The 10,861-nt window shown below is 51.8% G+C and overlaps 1 protein-coding gene across 2 annotated transcripts in view; it reads right to left on the bottom strand.

Annotated features, from left to right (window-relative positions):
* Positions 1-7,663: 7,663 nt before the first annotated feature.
* The window catches only part of OLIG3 (oligodendrocyte transcription factor 3), a 5,754-nt gene continuing 2,556 nt past the window's right edge, over positions 7,664-10,861 (bottom strand). Inside the window, exons 1-2 of one of the 2 annotated variants that reach the window (XM_011962081.1) lie at positions 8,690-8,809; positions 7,664-8,550 (exon numbers count right to left, since the gene is read on the bottom strand). In XM_011962081.1, the coding sequence (XP_011817471.1) occupies positions 7,761-8,534 (774 nt within the window). In that variant the 5' untranslated portion in view covers positions 8,535-8,550; positions 8,690-8,809 and the 3' untranslated portion in view covers positions 7,664-7,760. Of the gene's footprint in view, positions 8,554-8,689; positions 8,810-10,861 lie in introns of those variants that run through there. The other variant, XM_011962080.1, reaches the window with a different exon arrangement.

Here is a 10,861-nt window from a genome sequence, read left to right as displayed (position 1 = left end):
CCTTACAGATGTGAAAAGACACAGAGACTCACAATCCAAACCTGCCTCCTATATGTTTATTCTTCTTTGTTCTTTCTTATGACACTCAAATCCTGTCTTCTTAGATTAAAATTATTAATAGAGAAATAACTGGAGAATAACCAAACCAAAAATTTATTACATGATGGAACAAACTAATTAATACAAAAGAAGATTGGATTAAAAAATTATAGCCAAAGCCTCAAATTAAAGAGAAAGAAATTCAACACAGAAGGATAAGGGGACAGAGAAGTCAAACAAGTTCTTTTTTTAACTTTTGTGCAAGAACCCCTGGCCTCAAGCTTTAAAGATTACCGGAAGCCCCAAAGGAGCTCCCTCCGGTCTTCTCTGAGGATCCAGCACAGATCTAACAATTGAGTGCTGAATCTTTGTGTTCTAGGTGGGATTATTTATCAGGGATTTTGTTTTGTCTGGGTTTTCAATGGCCCGGCCCCAGCTGTACATTTGGGGACAGACCACAGCTTCAGTCAACAGAGGGTTTGTAGCGATCCATTGGGAAGCTTCCCTCCCCCCTGCAGGGATGGAGTAATTAACAGACCATTAAGTCACTTCTGCTTTATTGAAGGGGATACTGTGCAGGTCGTTTCTTTGAAAACTTTTGTTCTTGAAGGAAATTACAGGATTGTTTTATGTTTAGAACCACAGCCTGGTGAACTCTGGAGTCCAGAGGCAAATTTCTGTAGCTGGGGGAGCTACAGAGACAGGAAGATAATGACAGTAATCCCGTTAAAAAAATATCTCCACCAACTCCCTTTCTTTTATTTTTTTCTTTAAAAAACAGTCAAAAGAAAAACGATTTGCTCATTTGCTAATAACTAATGGGGACATGAAATACGAGATGCCCCAGACTGAAGTTTATCTCTGTGTCAATAAATCTCTAAACAACTGCCACGAAACGAAGTACTGCCACCATTGCTTCTTTTTATTTCCATATTAATCAAAAGCATCTGCTCCTGTCCTCTCCAGTGGAGAGAATGGGCAGTGAGTTTTCCAGCGTCTGGAAGGACGTGTTTGCAGCACTTGTGTTTTGTGAGGCCAGTGGAATTTTTACCCTCGGACTTAGGTGACTTAGGTGACCGATGTTTTCCCGCTAGGCTCTGAGGGCACAGAGGACAGGAGCTATTTCTTATGCATGTGAATGCCTTATTTCTCTTGCTGTTTTACTTTTTTTTTTTTTTCCTCTGTTGCCGGTCCCAGCACCTGGCACATCGGAAGCATTCAGAAAATGTTCTTGCTGAAGTGGGGGAAGATTGAGAGAAACTCCAAAGGAAGTAATGATAAGGCTTGCGTTGCTGGGAGTGCACTAGAGCGCCATATGTTTACATTTGGTTTCAAACGATGGTGTGAATTTCCTTGTCCTTTCCCGGGGTAGACGGAAGGGAGGCGGGATGGTGGGGGGACTGAATAACCAGGAGGAGAAAGGAGTCGCCATAAAATGCGCCCGCGCCACCCTCTATGTTCCCCAGTGGAATTAAGGATCTTGCTGAGGCAAAAGTGCGTTCTTGGCACCACAGTCCCGCAGCACGCACTGAGGGGACTCCCCTCAGTATCCGGCTTCCCCAATTTTCCAAGCATGGAGGTGAGGGATGCTTGTGTGTAAACTGTGGCAACCCCCAGAATCAGGCCCTGGCTCCTGCACTTTCGGAGATGTCCGTTGCAGACCAGGAGGAAAAGAGGGGTCTTACTCAAGTCAGGGCCGGACAGAACCCCAAAACTTTCTTTCTTTCTTTTCTTTTCCTTTTTTTTTTTTTTTTTTTTTTTGAGACAGAGTCTCGCTCTGTCGCCCAGGCTAGAGTGCAGTGGCGTGATCTCGGCTCACTGCAGACTCTGTCTCCCGTATTCAAGCGATTCTCCTGCCTCAGCCTCCCGAGTAGCTGAGATTACAGACGCCCACCACCGCGCCCGGCTGATTTTTGTATTTTTTATTAGAGACGGGGTTTCACCATCTTGGCCAGGCTGGTCTCGAACTCCTGACCTCATGATCCACACGCCTCGGCCTCCCAGAGTGCTGGGATTACAGGCATGAGCCACCGCGCCCGACCAATCCAAAACTTTCGAGGGCAGCTATCCGACGCTGCCTCACGGACCCTTAGGCTCTGCCCCCTCTTTGCCCCTCTCCTCTTGGGGTGCGAGAAACCCGACCACTCTGCTTCCACTCAAATCCCAGGACACGGCAGTAAAATCAAGGCCCGTCATTGAACTCCCACGTCTGTGCACCCCTCCCTCCCGGCTCCCTGGGGTCTTGGCCCTAGCAGGTCCAGGACCAACCCCTCGAGGGACCCACTACCGAGGCGAGTTAAATTCCTTTTGCAGGTGCCTGGCTGCGAGGACAAATGTCCGTACTTTGATTCGGGAGCCACGTGCAGTCCAGGGGCTTGGGTTAGAAGCAACGGCTCCCTTCCAGGGGCTGTGATCCGGTTCGGCCAGGGAGAGCGAGGCGCCGGGGTCGTCTGTGAGGTCCCCAGCGAAGAGGCGCAGCTGGGGAAGGCGCCGCCCCCGGACCCCCCGCGCCATCCTAACCTGGTCTCTCGTTAACAAAGTTAACAAACTCCTGAGAGTGTCAGCCCCGCGCTGCGTGTGGGGGCGCTGGGACCGGAGAGGAAAGAGCGCCCGCCGCTCTCAGCCAGACTTTGAATTTGTTTGTTGTTACCGTTTTTGTTTTGCCTCCCAGTTTCCATAAACGCTTAGGTATTTCGAGGCACTTTGCAGGTGTTGGCGCAGGCGATGATGGGCCTCGGTGGAATCTGCCCCCCACACATCCTTTTGTCGTCTGCGCCCCAGCCTATCTGACTGTGTCCTGCGGGGTCCCCGAGACAGTCCGGGGTCAGGGCGCGGAGACTGATGCTTGCCACGGGACCCATCCGCAACCCGAGGAGCCCTAGCCCTTCGCGGAGCTGGAGTCTGGGCTTCCGGCTCTCCGCTCTCCGCAGCTGGATACAGGAGGAGGGCGGGAGGGGTCGCGCACCCCGCGGCTCGGCGGGAATCGCTCCCAGGGGCTCCGGGGCCATCACGAGCGTGGACTCCGGCTGCTGGTGGGCTCCCTTGGCATCCAATGCACCCCCATTCTCTCCCGCCCCCTCGCAGCCCCGCCACCGCAGTGTCCCAGGGAAGGTTTCACTGAAAACGCACGCTCGACGGCCCGAGCCTTCGCAGTTTGATTTCTGTGGGCCCCTTAAACGGGCACTGGGTACACGAGAGGCCCCAACTGTCTGCAGGGGCGGGGAGGGAAGGGCGCTCCCAACTCTCTGCAGGGGCGGGAAGTCTGGCAAGTTTTCCTAGAGGCAAGCTGAAGATGCAGGCCACCTCCTTCCCACACGGCCCCTCCCTTGGCCTAGTTCTTTCCAAAGACACTTCCCAGCCCTCGGGCGGCGGCTCCTCCACTCGCTTCCTTCCTACACCTGAGGAGCCTGGACCCCGCGGGGCTGCATTTGGGAGGACAGGCCCAGATGCCGCACGGCCAGGAGGGCGCCTGGCCCCGGTGTCCGCTCTTCACAGCTCCCCCTTCTCGGCTTCGGCCTAGAACGGTGCGAGGAGGGGTGGTCCTGGGGTGGCCTCGGGCCTGCGGGCGCGGAGGGGCTGCTCGGGAGAGTTGCCCAGGGGAGGCCCCTGCAAACCAGAGAAGGACTCCCTGGGGCAGGTCAGTCCCGGAAAAGCCCCCCTCCCCGGGCTGAGGCCGAGCCGCGAGGGGGATCTTCAGGCTTGCGAGTCTCCTCCGGGTGCTGGCCTCGAGGCCAGTCCCGAGTCCCCACGGTGGCCCAGTGGGGGAGTAAGCATCACAGAGAGGTCTCGGGGATTTCTAGTGTGGGTGAGGGGAGTTGGGAGCCCACCCTTAGCAATCACTCCCGCTCCCAGTGGCGGGTGGGAAAAGGGGAACAGAGGGCCCCGGAGTCTCTGGAAGGTACGTGGAGCGCGAAGTTCAATGTTGGTGTCTGAGCGAGGTGATCGTGGGGCAGAGGGGGTTCCAGCGTCCTCCCGGAGGGAGGAGGCATTTGCAGCTTCTGCTGAATGCGTCAGTGGAGGCACAAAACCTTGCTTGACCTAGCAGCTGGGGAAAGAAAGAAGTTCGAGGGGACACAAGGCCCCCTACTGCTGGAGCGAGGAAACCCTGGGCTTGGCCAGCTCAGGCCGCTTCTCCCTGCCCTTTTGCGGGCTGTCAGCCTCAGCGGCCCCAGAAACAAAGATCTGGTGTGCCCAGCCGACGCAGGTGTCATTTTCCCTTTCTAAGGGTCACTTTCTTCCGCCCTCTAAATTAGATCATAGCCTGGGAAAGCGCCGAGAGGTTTCTAGTGTGGGCTTCTCAAGGTGTCTCCGCCCAGGAGGATTTCGCCATCCTTTTAAACGTAAGGCGGTGTTTAATCTGGAATAAAAGGATCGTCGTGGTGTTTCCAGATTGAATGAAAAACTAAACTTGCGAAATTTCGAGAAAGTGGAAAATTTACAACGAAAAAAAAATCTGGCCGAAACCCACTTTCACCTTTGCGGTCATGAAATCTTGTTTCTGGAGTCGATAATTTGAGTATTTAAAGGGAAGCGCAATGACAGTAAAAGTCGGCCTGCAAACTCACACGCCCAGCGGACCCGCCTAGGCATCAAGGGAAGGGCCTTCCCGGAGGGTGAATGGAGATTGTTTCTTCCCAATAAATCCAGAAACCTCAGATGACCTGGCTCCCAAATCACCTTCTTCACTGGGTTCCTGTCCTGTTCTTAAAGAAATCCTCTCTTCTGGTCTTGAAGCCAAAAGAATTTTTGTGACCCAGAAAAGAGCTCTGCTCACTTAAGAGATCTTCTCAATGTTGGAAGTGGTGTCTATTTTCCATTTTAGTTGCAAATTTTGCAATAGAGTTCCCTGTGCTCAGGCTTCCTTTTAGCTTATGTGAGTGGAGGTCACAGCTCTTTAAACTGACCACTGCTGTAACTCAAGGATTTCCTATCTCAGCAGGACAATCACAAAATCCACTACTGTCCTAGTGTAAAGAGTGTGGCTTTATTCCTTTCCATAACCCAATTTAAGCCTCAGCTTTAGAGAAGGCATGAGGCCCACCACTAGGCCAACCGTAAGGACCTGAGTCTTTCCCCAGAACCAGGTCTTTGGAAACAGGACTCAAAAGAACTAAGACTTTGGAAACAGGACTCAAAAGAACGCGGCTAAGGAGAAAGTCGTTTTCCTGATTGATGAAACTTCTCCCTCCCCTCCCCTTTCTAAATAATAAACTCTGGGGAAAGGCTAGAGGGCTGCCTTGTGTTGGTTTCAAATAAATCTTCAATAGGTTCTTTCCTCACCCAGAGAAATGAATCACCCTTGGGAAATGGATGATTATTCCCCCATTTGTCTGCCTAAAACCAGTGGAAATAAGCACCCTCCACTGTAGACCCTAACTTAGGTCTTTCTCGTGGCTGAGAGTGGGATAGCGATGAGAAGGTAAAAAGGGATGGAGGGGGACGATTTGGATAGAAGAGAAACCCACAGAGATGCTCTCCCTGGCAAAGGCAGTACTGGGCAGGCATCGGGGACCCAGGAAAGACAGGGCAAATGCAAATGCTTCTCAGACTTGCTCTCCTTGCTGGATTCTGGAAACAGACCACGGGCCTTCCCCCATTGGAGAGGAGCTTGAGCCTCAACCAACATCGAGGGGATGTTACAACTTATTCAGAAGCAAATCCTGGGGTGTTGCATTTCAGAGTTCTGTTTTCCTCAGAGGGAAATGGAGGCCTGTGTTGTTGGGGCTATCCTCACTACAGCTCGATTTATTGTCCCCTTTTAACAAATACACAAAACTTTCTTGCTGGATTACTCCTGCTTATATAAACCATATAAAAGTGTTATGGCCGGAGGTGAAAAGAAAAGTAGTTTATTAAAATGACTCCTGTTTTAGCTGACTTTTATGTAGAAGATGCCCAATATATATGGCTAACCAGACCAGCGATCTTCTAAGGGAAGAAAGAAGGGAGGATTCTTGCTATAAATCTGCAAGTTGCTGAGACTTGGGCCATGGTTTGGCTCACCCGGAGCTCACCTTACAAAGCAAAGAAGCCTTCCCTTTCTCTGCAGGCCATGCTTCCGAGGGGGCAGGCAAGCAGGGTGAGTATTTTATTATTTTCTAGGACCACTCTTTGTCGACTTTTAAAATGTATACTAGAGTTTAACATGGGGGGGGGGGAAACACAAGTTCAATTTAAAGTGAAAAGAATTCAATTTAAAGTGCTTCATCCTTGTTTGTTGCCAACACAGTCATCATAGTGACACTCTACCTCTCATTTCCTGCCGCTTTAAGTTTCTAGATTACTTTTTAAAATTCAGTTCTTGAGTTTATGAGGGTCTGATTACTGCAGAGAAATAAGGAGCTCAAATAGCATAAGACTATGAATGTGGGCAATGCCCTGCTTGAAGGACATTTATTTCCAAAAATAGAACCAATTTACCCATCCTGTTTACTTGTACATAATCAGGGAAAACCTTCACATCTGCCCACCATCCAAATCCCTCACCCACACCCAGGTACAGCTTACCTGGTCCACATGTTTCCTATACCACTACCCCCATCTGCTAAGATTTCAGGCAAAGGCAAAGTCACGATTTAAAGGTTCTTTTTTATTTGAAATCTCATCCAGAAACACTGGTTATTAATAAATATATCATAGTTATCAAGAATATATAAAAAATAAAGACAGGTATCGTCTTTGAGGCCCTAACAAAATATTTCAAGCAAATGTTCAGGAAAATAAAAACGGCACCCCTCCCAAAACCAGGATAAGTTTTCAAAGCTGATAATAGAGAGAGCCAACCCCGCATGCAGAATAACTGAGCGAGGGGGGGTGGGTGGGGCAAGCTACTAGAGGGAGCCCAAGCTTTTACAATGGCGGCCCCAGAACAGCAGAGGAAGGTTCCGAATAAAGTTTGAAGGGGTGCATATAGGAGAAGAAGCGTGTGTGCGTGAGTGTGGGTCTTTGCACTCTGCCCCTTTTTTCATTTCATACAACCACAGACAGATATATGGAGTACTTGGGATAATTCACTAATAAATCCTTGTTACAAGGAAAACGGCACCACGGCCTGCACAACATGTTTAGACAAGATTCATTTAGAAGCGTGCATGCATTCTTTTGACCTACACTGCGTGGAAAGGAAAACCCACATAGGAGGTGTCATGCCCTGGACTGGAGTTGAGATTCAAAACTTGGGTCTTGAGATCTCTCTCTCTCTCTCTCTCTCTCTCCATTGTCTCTAGAAAAACTATGGCGAGGACAGAGACAATCATAATAGCATCGATCTCAAGAAAATATTTACATTTGTTTTGCACAAAAGGGATGGCCGTCTTTTTCCTAAGCGAGAACACAGAGTCAGAGAAAGCCGACTCAAAAGTCCCTTCGCAAGTTTTTAACTACACCGATCCCATCTTTATACAACAAATGCAGTTTTGACAAGAGCGTATGGCGGTGAGAAATACTGGCGCGGCATGGGGAAAAGAAGCATGCATGCAAAACACACGACGTCCGGTTCGAGTCCCCCTTTGCTACCACCTAGAAATTGCAGTTTGATTTTGGTCCTTTCCCTCCGGGGGTCAAGCGGAGTCTGAGATCTCTCAGACAGCGTGGGAGGCTGCGGGCCCCGGAGCCTGCCCTCCCGTGGGCCAAGCTCGCAGCTTCCCTCTTCCCTCCCGGCCCGGCACCGCGGCCCCTCCCGCCGCTCTCCCTTCTCCTCGGCAGCCGGGCCCGCCCGCTGCTCACTTGAGCAAGTCCTTGGACTCGGCCGACAGCCGGGCCATGTTGGCGGTGGAGAGAGCGGACAGGTGCGGAGGCGGCGGCATCTGGCAGATGGTGCAGGGGCAAGGCAGACCAGCCCAGTGCTGGAAGCCGCTGCCCAGCTGCAGCGCCGGCGGCGTGGAGGGCGCCTTGAGCAGCGAGTGGGGAGGCCGGATGGTGCCAATGGCGGGAAGTGAGGCGGCAGACAGCGGTGACGAGGCGTTGCCGGATGAGAGCGCGCCGCCCAGGATGGGGTGCACAGGGTGCACGGTGTTGGCCGCGTGCGCGGGGTGGCCGGCCGAGTGGCCCACGGTCCCGCAGTGAAAGGCCGAGTGGTGGCCCCCATAGATCTCGCCAACCAGCCTCTTCATCTCCTCCAGGGAGCTGGTGAGCATGAGAATGTAGTTTCTGGCAAGCAGGAGGGTGGCGATCTTGGAAAGCTTGCGCACCGAGGGCCCGTGTGCGTAGGGCATGACTTCGCGCAGCCCGTCCATGGCGAGGTTCAGGTCATGCATCCGCTTGCGTTCGCGTCCGTTGATCTTCAGCCGCAACTGCTGTAGGTCCTGCTCCGACAGCTGCTTCTTGATTTTGTACTTGCTGCTTTCTCCCGCGGCCTTGGCGCCAGCCCGCGAGAGGCTTTCCCCGGACATCTTCTGCATCATATCGCCCTGTGTGGACGAGACCGAGTTGAGACGGCTCTCCTGGTGGTGGTGGTGGTGGCGGTGGTGGTGGTCCCTCAGGTACATCTCGTCCATGTCCGGAGATGAAGCTCTGCTGGAGACAGAGCTCGAATCAGAATTCATTTTATTAGAGGGGATGCGGCCCTACCTTGGGGAGGCTTTAGGCGGGAAATTAAAGAAAATCTTGAATTAAAAAAAAAAAAAAAAGTCTGCACAGGCCAGGAACCCACTTCTCAGCGGCAAGACGTGAGAAGAAAAGCTGAGATGCTGCTTTCCCCCACCTCTCTCCCTCCCACGCCCCTCTCTGGTTAGGCTGCTTCCTGGACAGCTAGTTGGTGTGTGCTTGAACTAACCCCACGCTGAAAAAGAGGGGCTTTTATAGAGCTGCGGCGGAGAAAAGAGACAAAAGGAACCCTCCTATCTATCCTGGGCTGGTTAGGATGACGTGCCATCATTCAGGGCGGTGCGCTTTGCTGTCCCATTTAGCAAGGATTCCTATTCATATTCATTGCGGGGCCGCCCTGGGACACCTCTGCTTCGAACCGCTAGGAGCCCCCAGGCACAAAACCCTCTGATTGACACACTCACCGCTCCAGCTCACGCCTTCCTGATTTTTTTTTTTAAACTTTCTTCCACCCCACCCCCTTTTCCAATTTCTCTAACCAAATCACACATCGGGAACGGAAGGAAGGGAAGAGAACGTGGCCAGGCGGTTGGTGGAGGTTCCTCTGGGTTTGGAGAGAGGAATTGAAACATTCGCTCTCCTTCCTTTCCTGGCTGCTCCCAAGTTTAGAGAAATATGCGCAAAAATAGGTCCCGTTGGAAAGGTTTGAGGGACAGAGGTGCTGTTGGAGGGCAGGTGCTGTCAGCGGGGACTGAGGGTGGTGGGAAGACTGCCTACCGACGTTCTCTGTCTCAAGATTTTTTTTCATTGGATCTCTTTTCCTAAACACTTCCATTCTGTCAATTTTGTTTATTGAGCCCTTCTGGTGTGGTTTCAACGGGATGTCCATGTTTGATGATGGCTTTGCCCCTGACAGTATTGTGGCGGAGAGTTCTCTTATTTTCTTTGTCCTCTCTTTCGTTTTAAAACGTGGACTACTAAAAGAATTTCAGTTTTGCACAGTTCTTTAACTTCCTAGACCAAAAAGTGAGGAAAAAAAGAATGTTAATGTCACAAGAAAAGCAACTTGGGAGGATGGGAAGCAAAAGGAGCCAAGGAGGCAGAGAGAGAGAGATTGTTAGGACTTGTAAAGGCTCCTGAGAGCTCCAGAGAGATTTTTCCCACTCCAGGCTTCCTGGACCTTGGCGCTGGCGGAAAATGATGAGGACCGTCCGGGCCCGAAGCTCCGTCGGGCCTCCTCTGGCGGCTGTGCCGACGTTCCCCGAGCTCCAGGAACTCAGCGGCACCCCGGCCTGCGCTGGTGGGTCCACCAGGCTGGGGCCACCGTACGGCGTCGGACAGGGAAATCAGAAGCTCGTAATAAACAAACTGATGTCCGGGTGAGGGGGCTGTGGGCAAAGAAGCACGGGGGAAAGGAAACAACGAAGGGACCTAGAGAGCCCCTTGTGCTTGGCTGGGCACTGTGGTTCAGTGCGGAGTCGTCTCTGGGAATAAAGAGGAGCCCGGAGTTTGGAGCCTTCAGTGCGAGTGCGGAGGTGGGCGTAGATATTTCTTCCCCCTTGCTGTGTTTTTGTCGATCAAGACTTTAGCTCAGCAGCACGAGGGGCGGGAAGGCAGAAATCCGGGGAAGGGAGAGAGCCCCAGGAGTGGTCTCTAGAAGAACCCGGACACCGCCCCTCTCCGGGCTTGGAGAAACGAGAGACAAACGCTAGCTAGTGACTGAGAGTCTCGGTGGAAGTGTGAAATCGAATCAATCCCGGAACCTCGGGCACTTGGGGCTTCTGGAGCCGCTGAGTCGCTTCGAAGAACAGCAGTCCCCCCTTTCCCTTGACTCTAACCGAGCGGTTAGTGGGAAAGGGATGCGCACCCAGGTCCGGAGTTTGCATGCTCTGAGGCTGTGCCCCACTGACAGTCACGCTGCGAAGGCAGCTCTGGCAATACCAGCCGGATGGGCAGACGCAACATTGGCATCGATGCTTTTGCTACACCGAATTTTGCTTTTCTGTAAAGGGGAAAAAATGGCCAACAGCGCTTCGTCAAGGCCAGGACGTTAGTGCTCTTGAAGATTGGACAAGAGCCTCTTCTCCTACCACTCCACCTCGGTGGAAGGAAAGTTTCTTAATTCAAACGGATTAGATTGGATATGGAAAGACTGATGTCCAAAAGCAATCCTAATACCAAGCATAAAGAATGTTTCTTAATTCAACAGACTTGCCAATAAGATAGTGACATACACCATACACTAAGTCGTCCTGGTTATTTTAAAAAAAGGTCGGCG

Source organism: Colobus angolensis, unplaced genomic scaffold (genome assembly GCF_000951035.1).
Source record: "Colobus angolensis palliatus isolate OR3802 unplaced genomic scaffold, Cang.pa_1.0 Scaffold58, whole genome shotgun sequence".
Lineage (NCBI taxonomy): Eukaryota > Metazoa > Chordata > Mammalia > Primates > Cercopithecidae > Colobus > Colobus angolensis.
The sequence above is the reverse complement of the archived record's forward strand: the minus strand, read 5'-3'. Positions and strand labels throughout refer to the sequence as shown.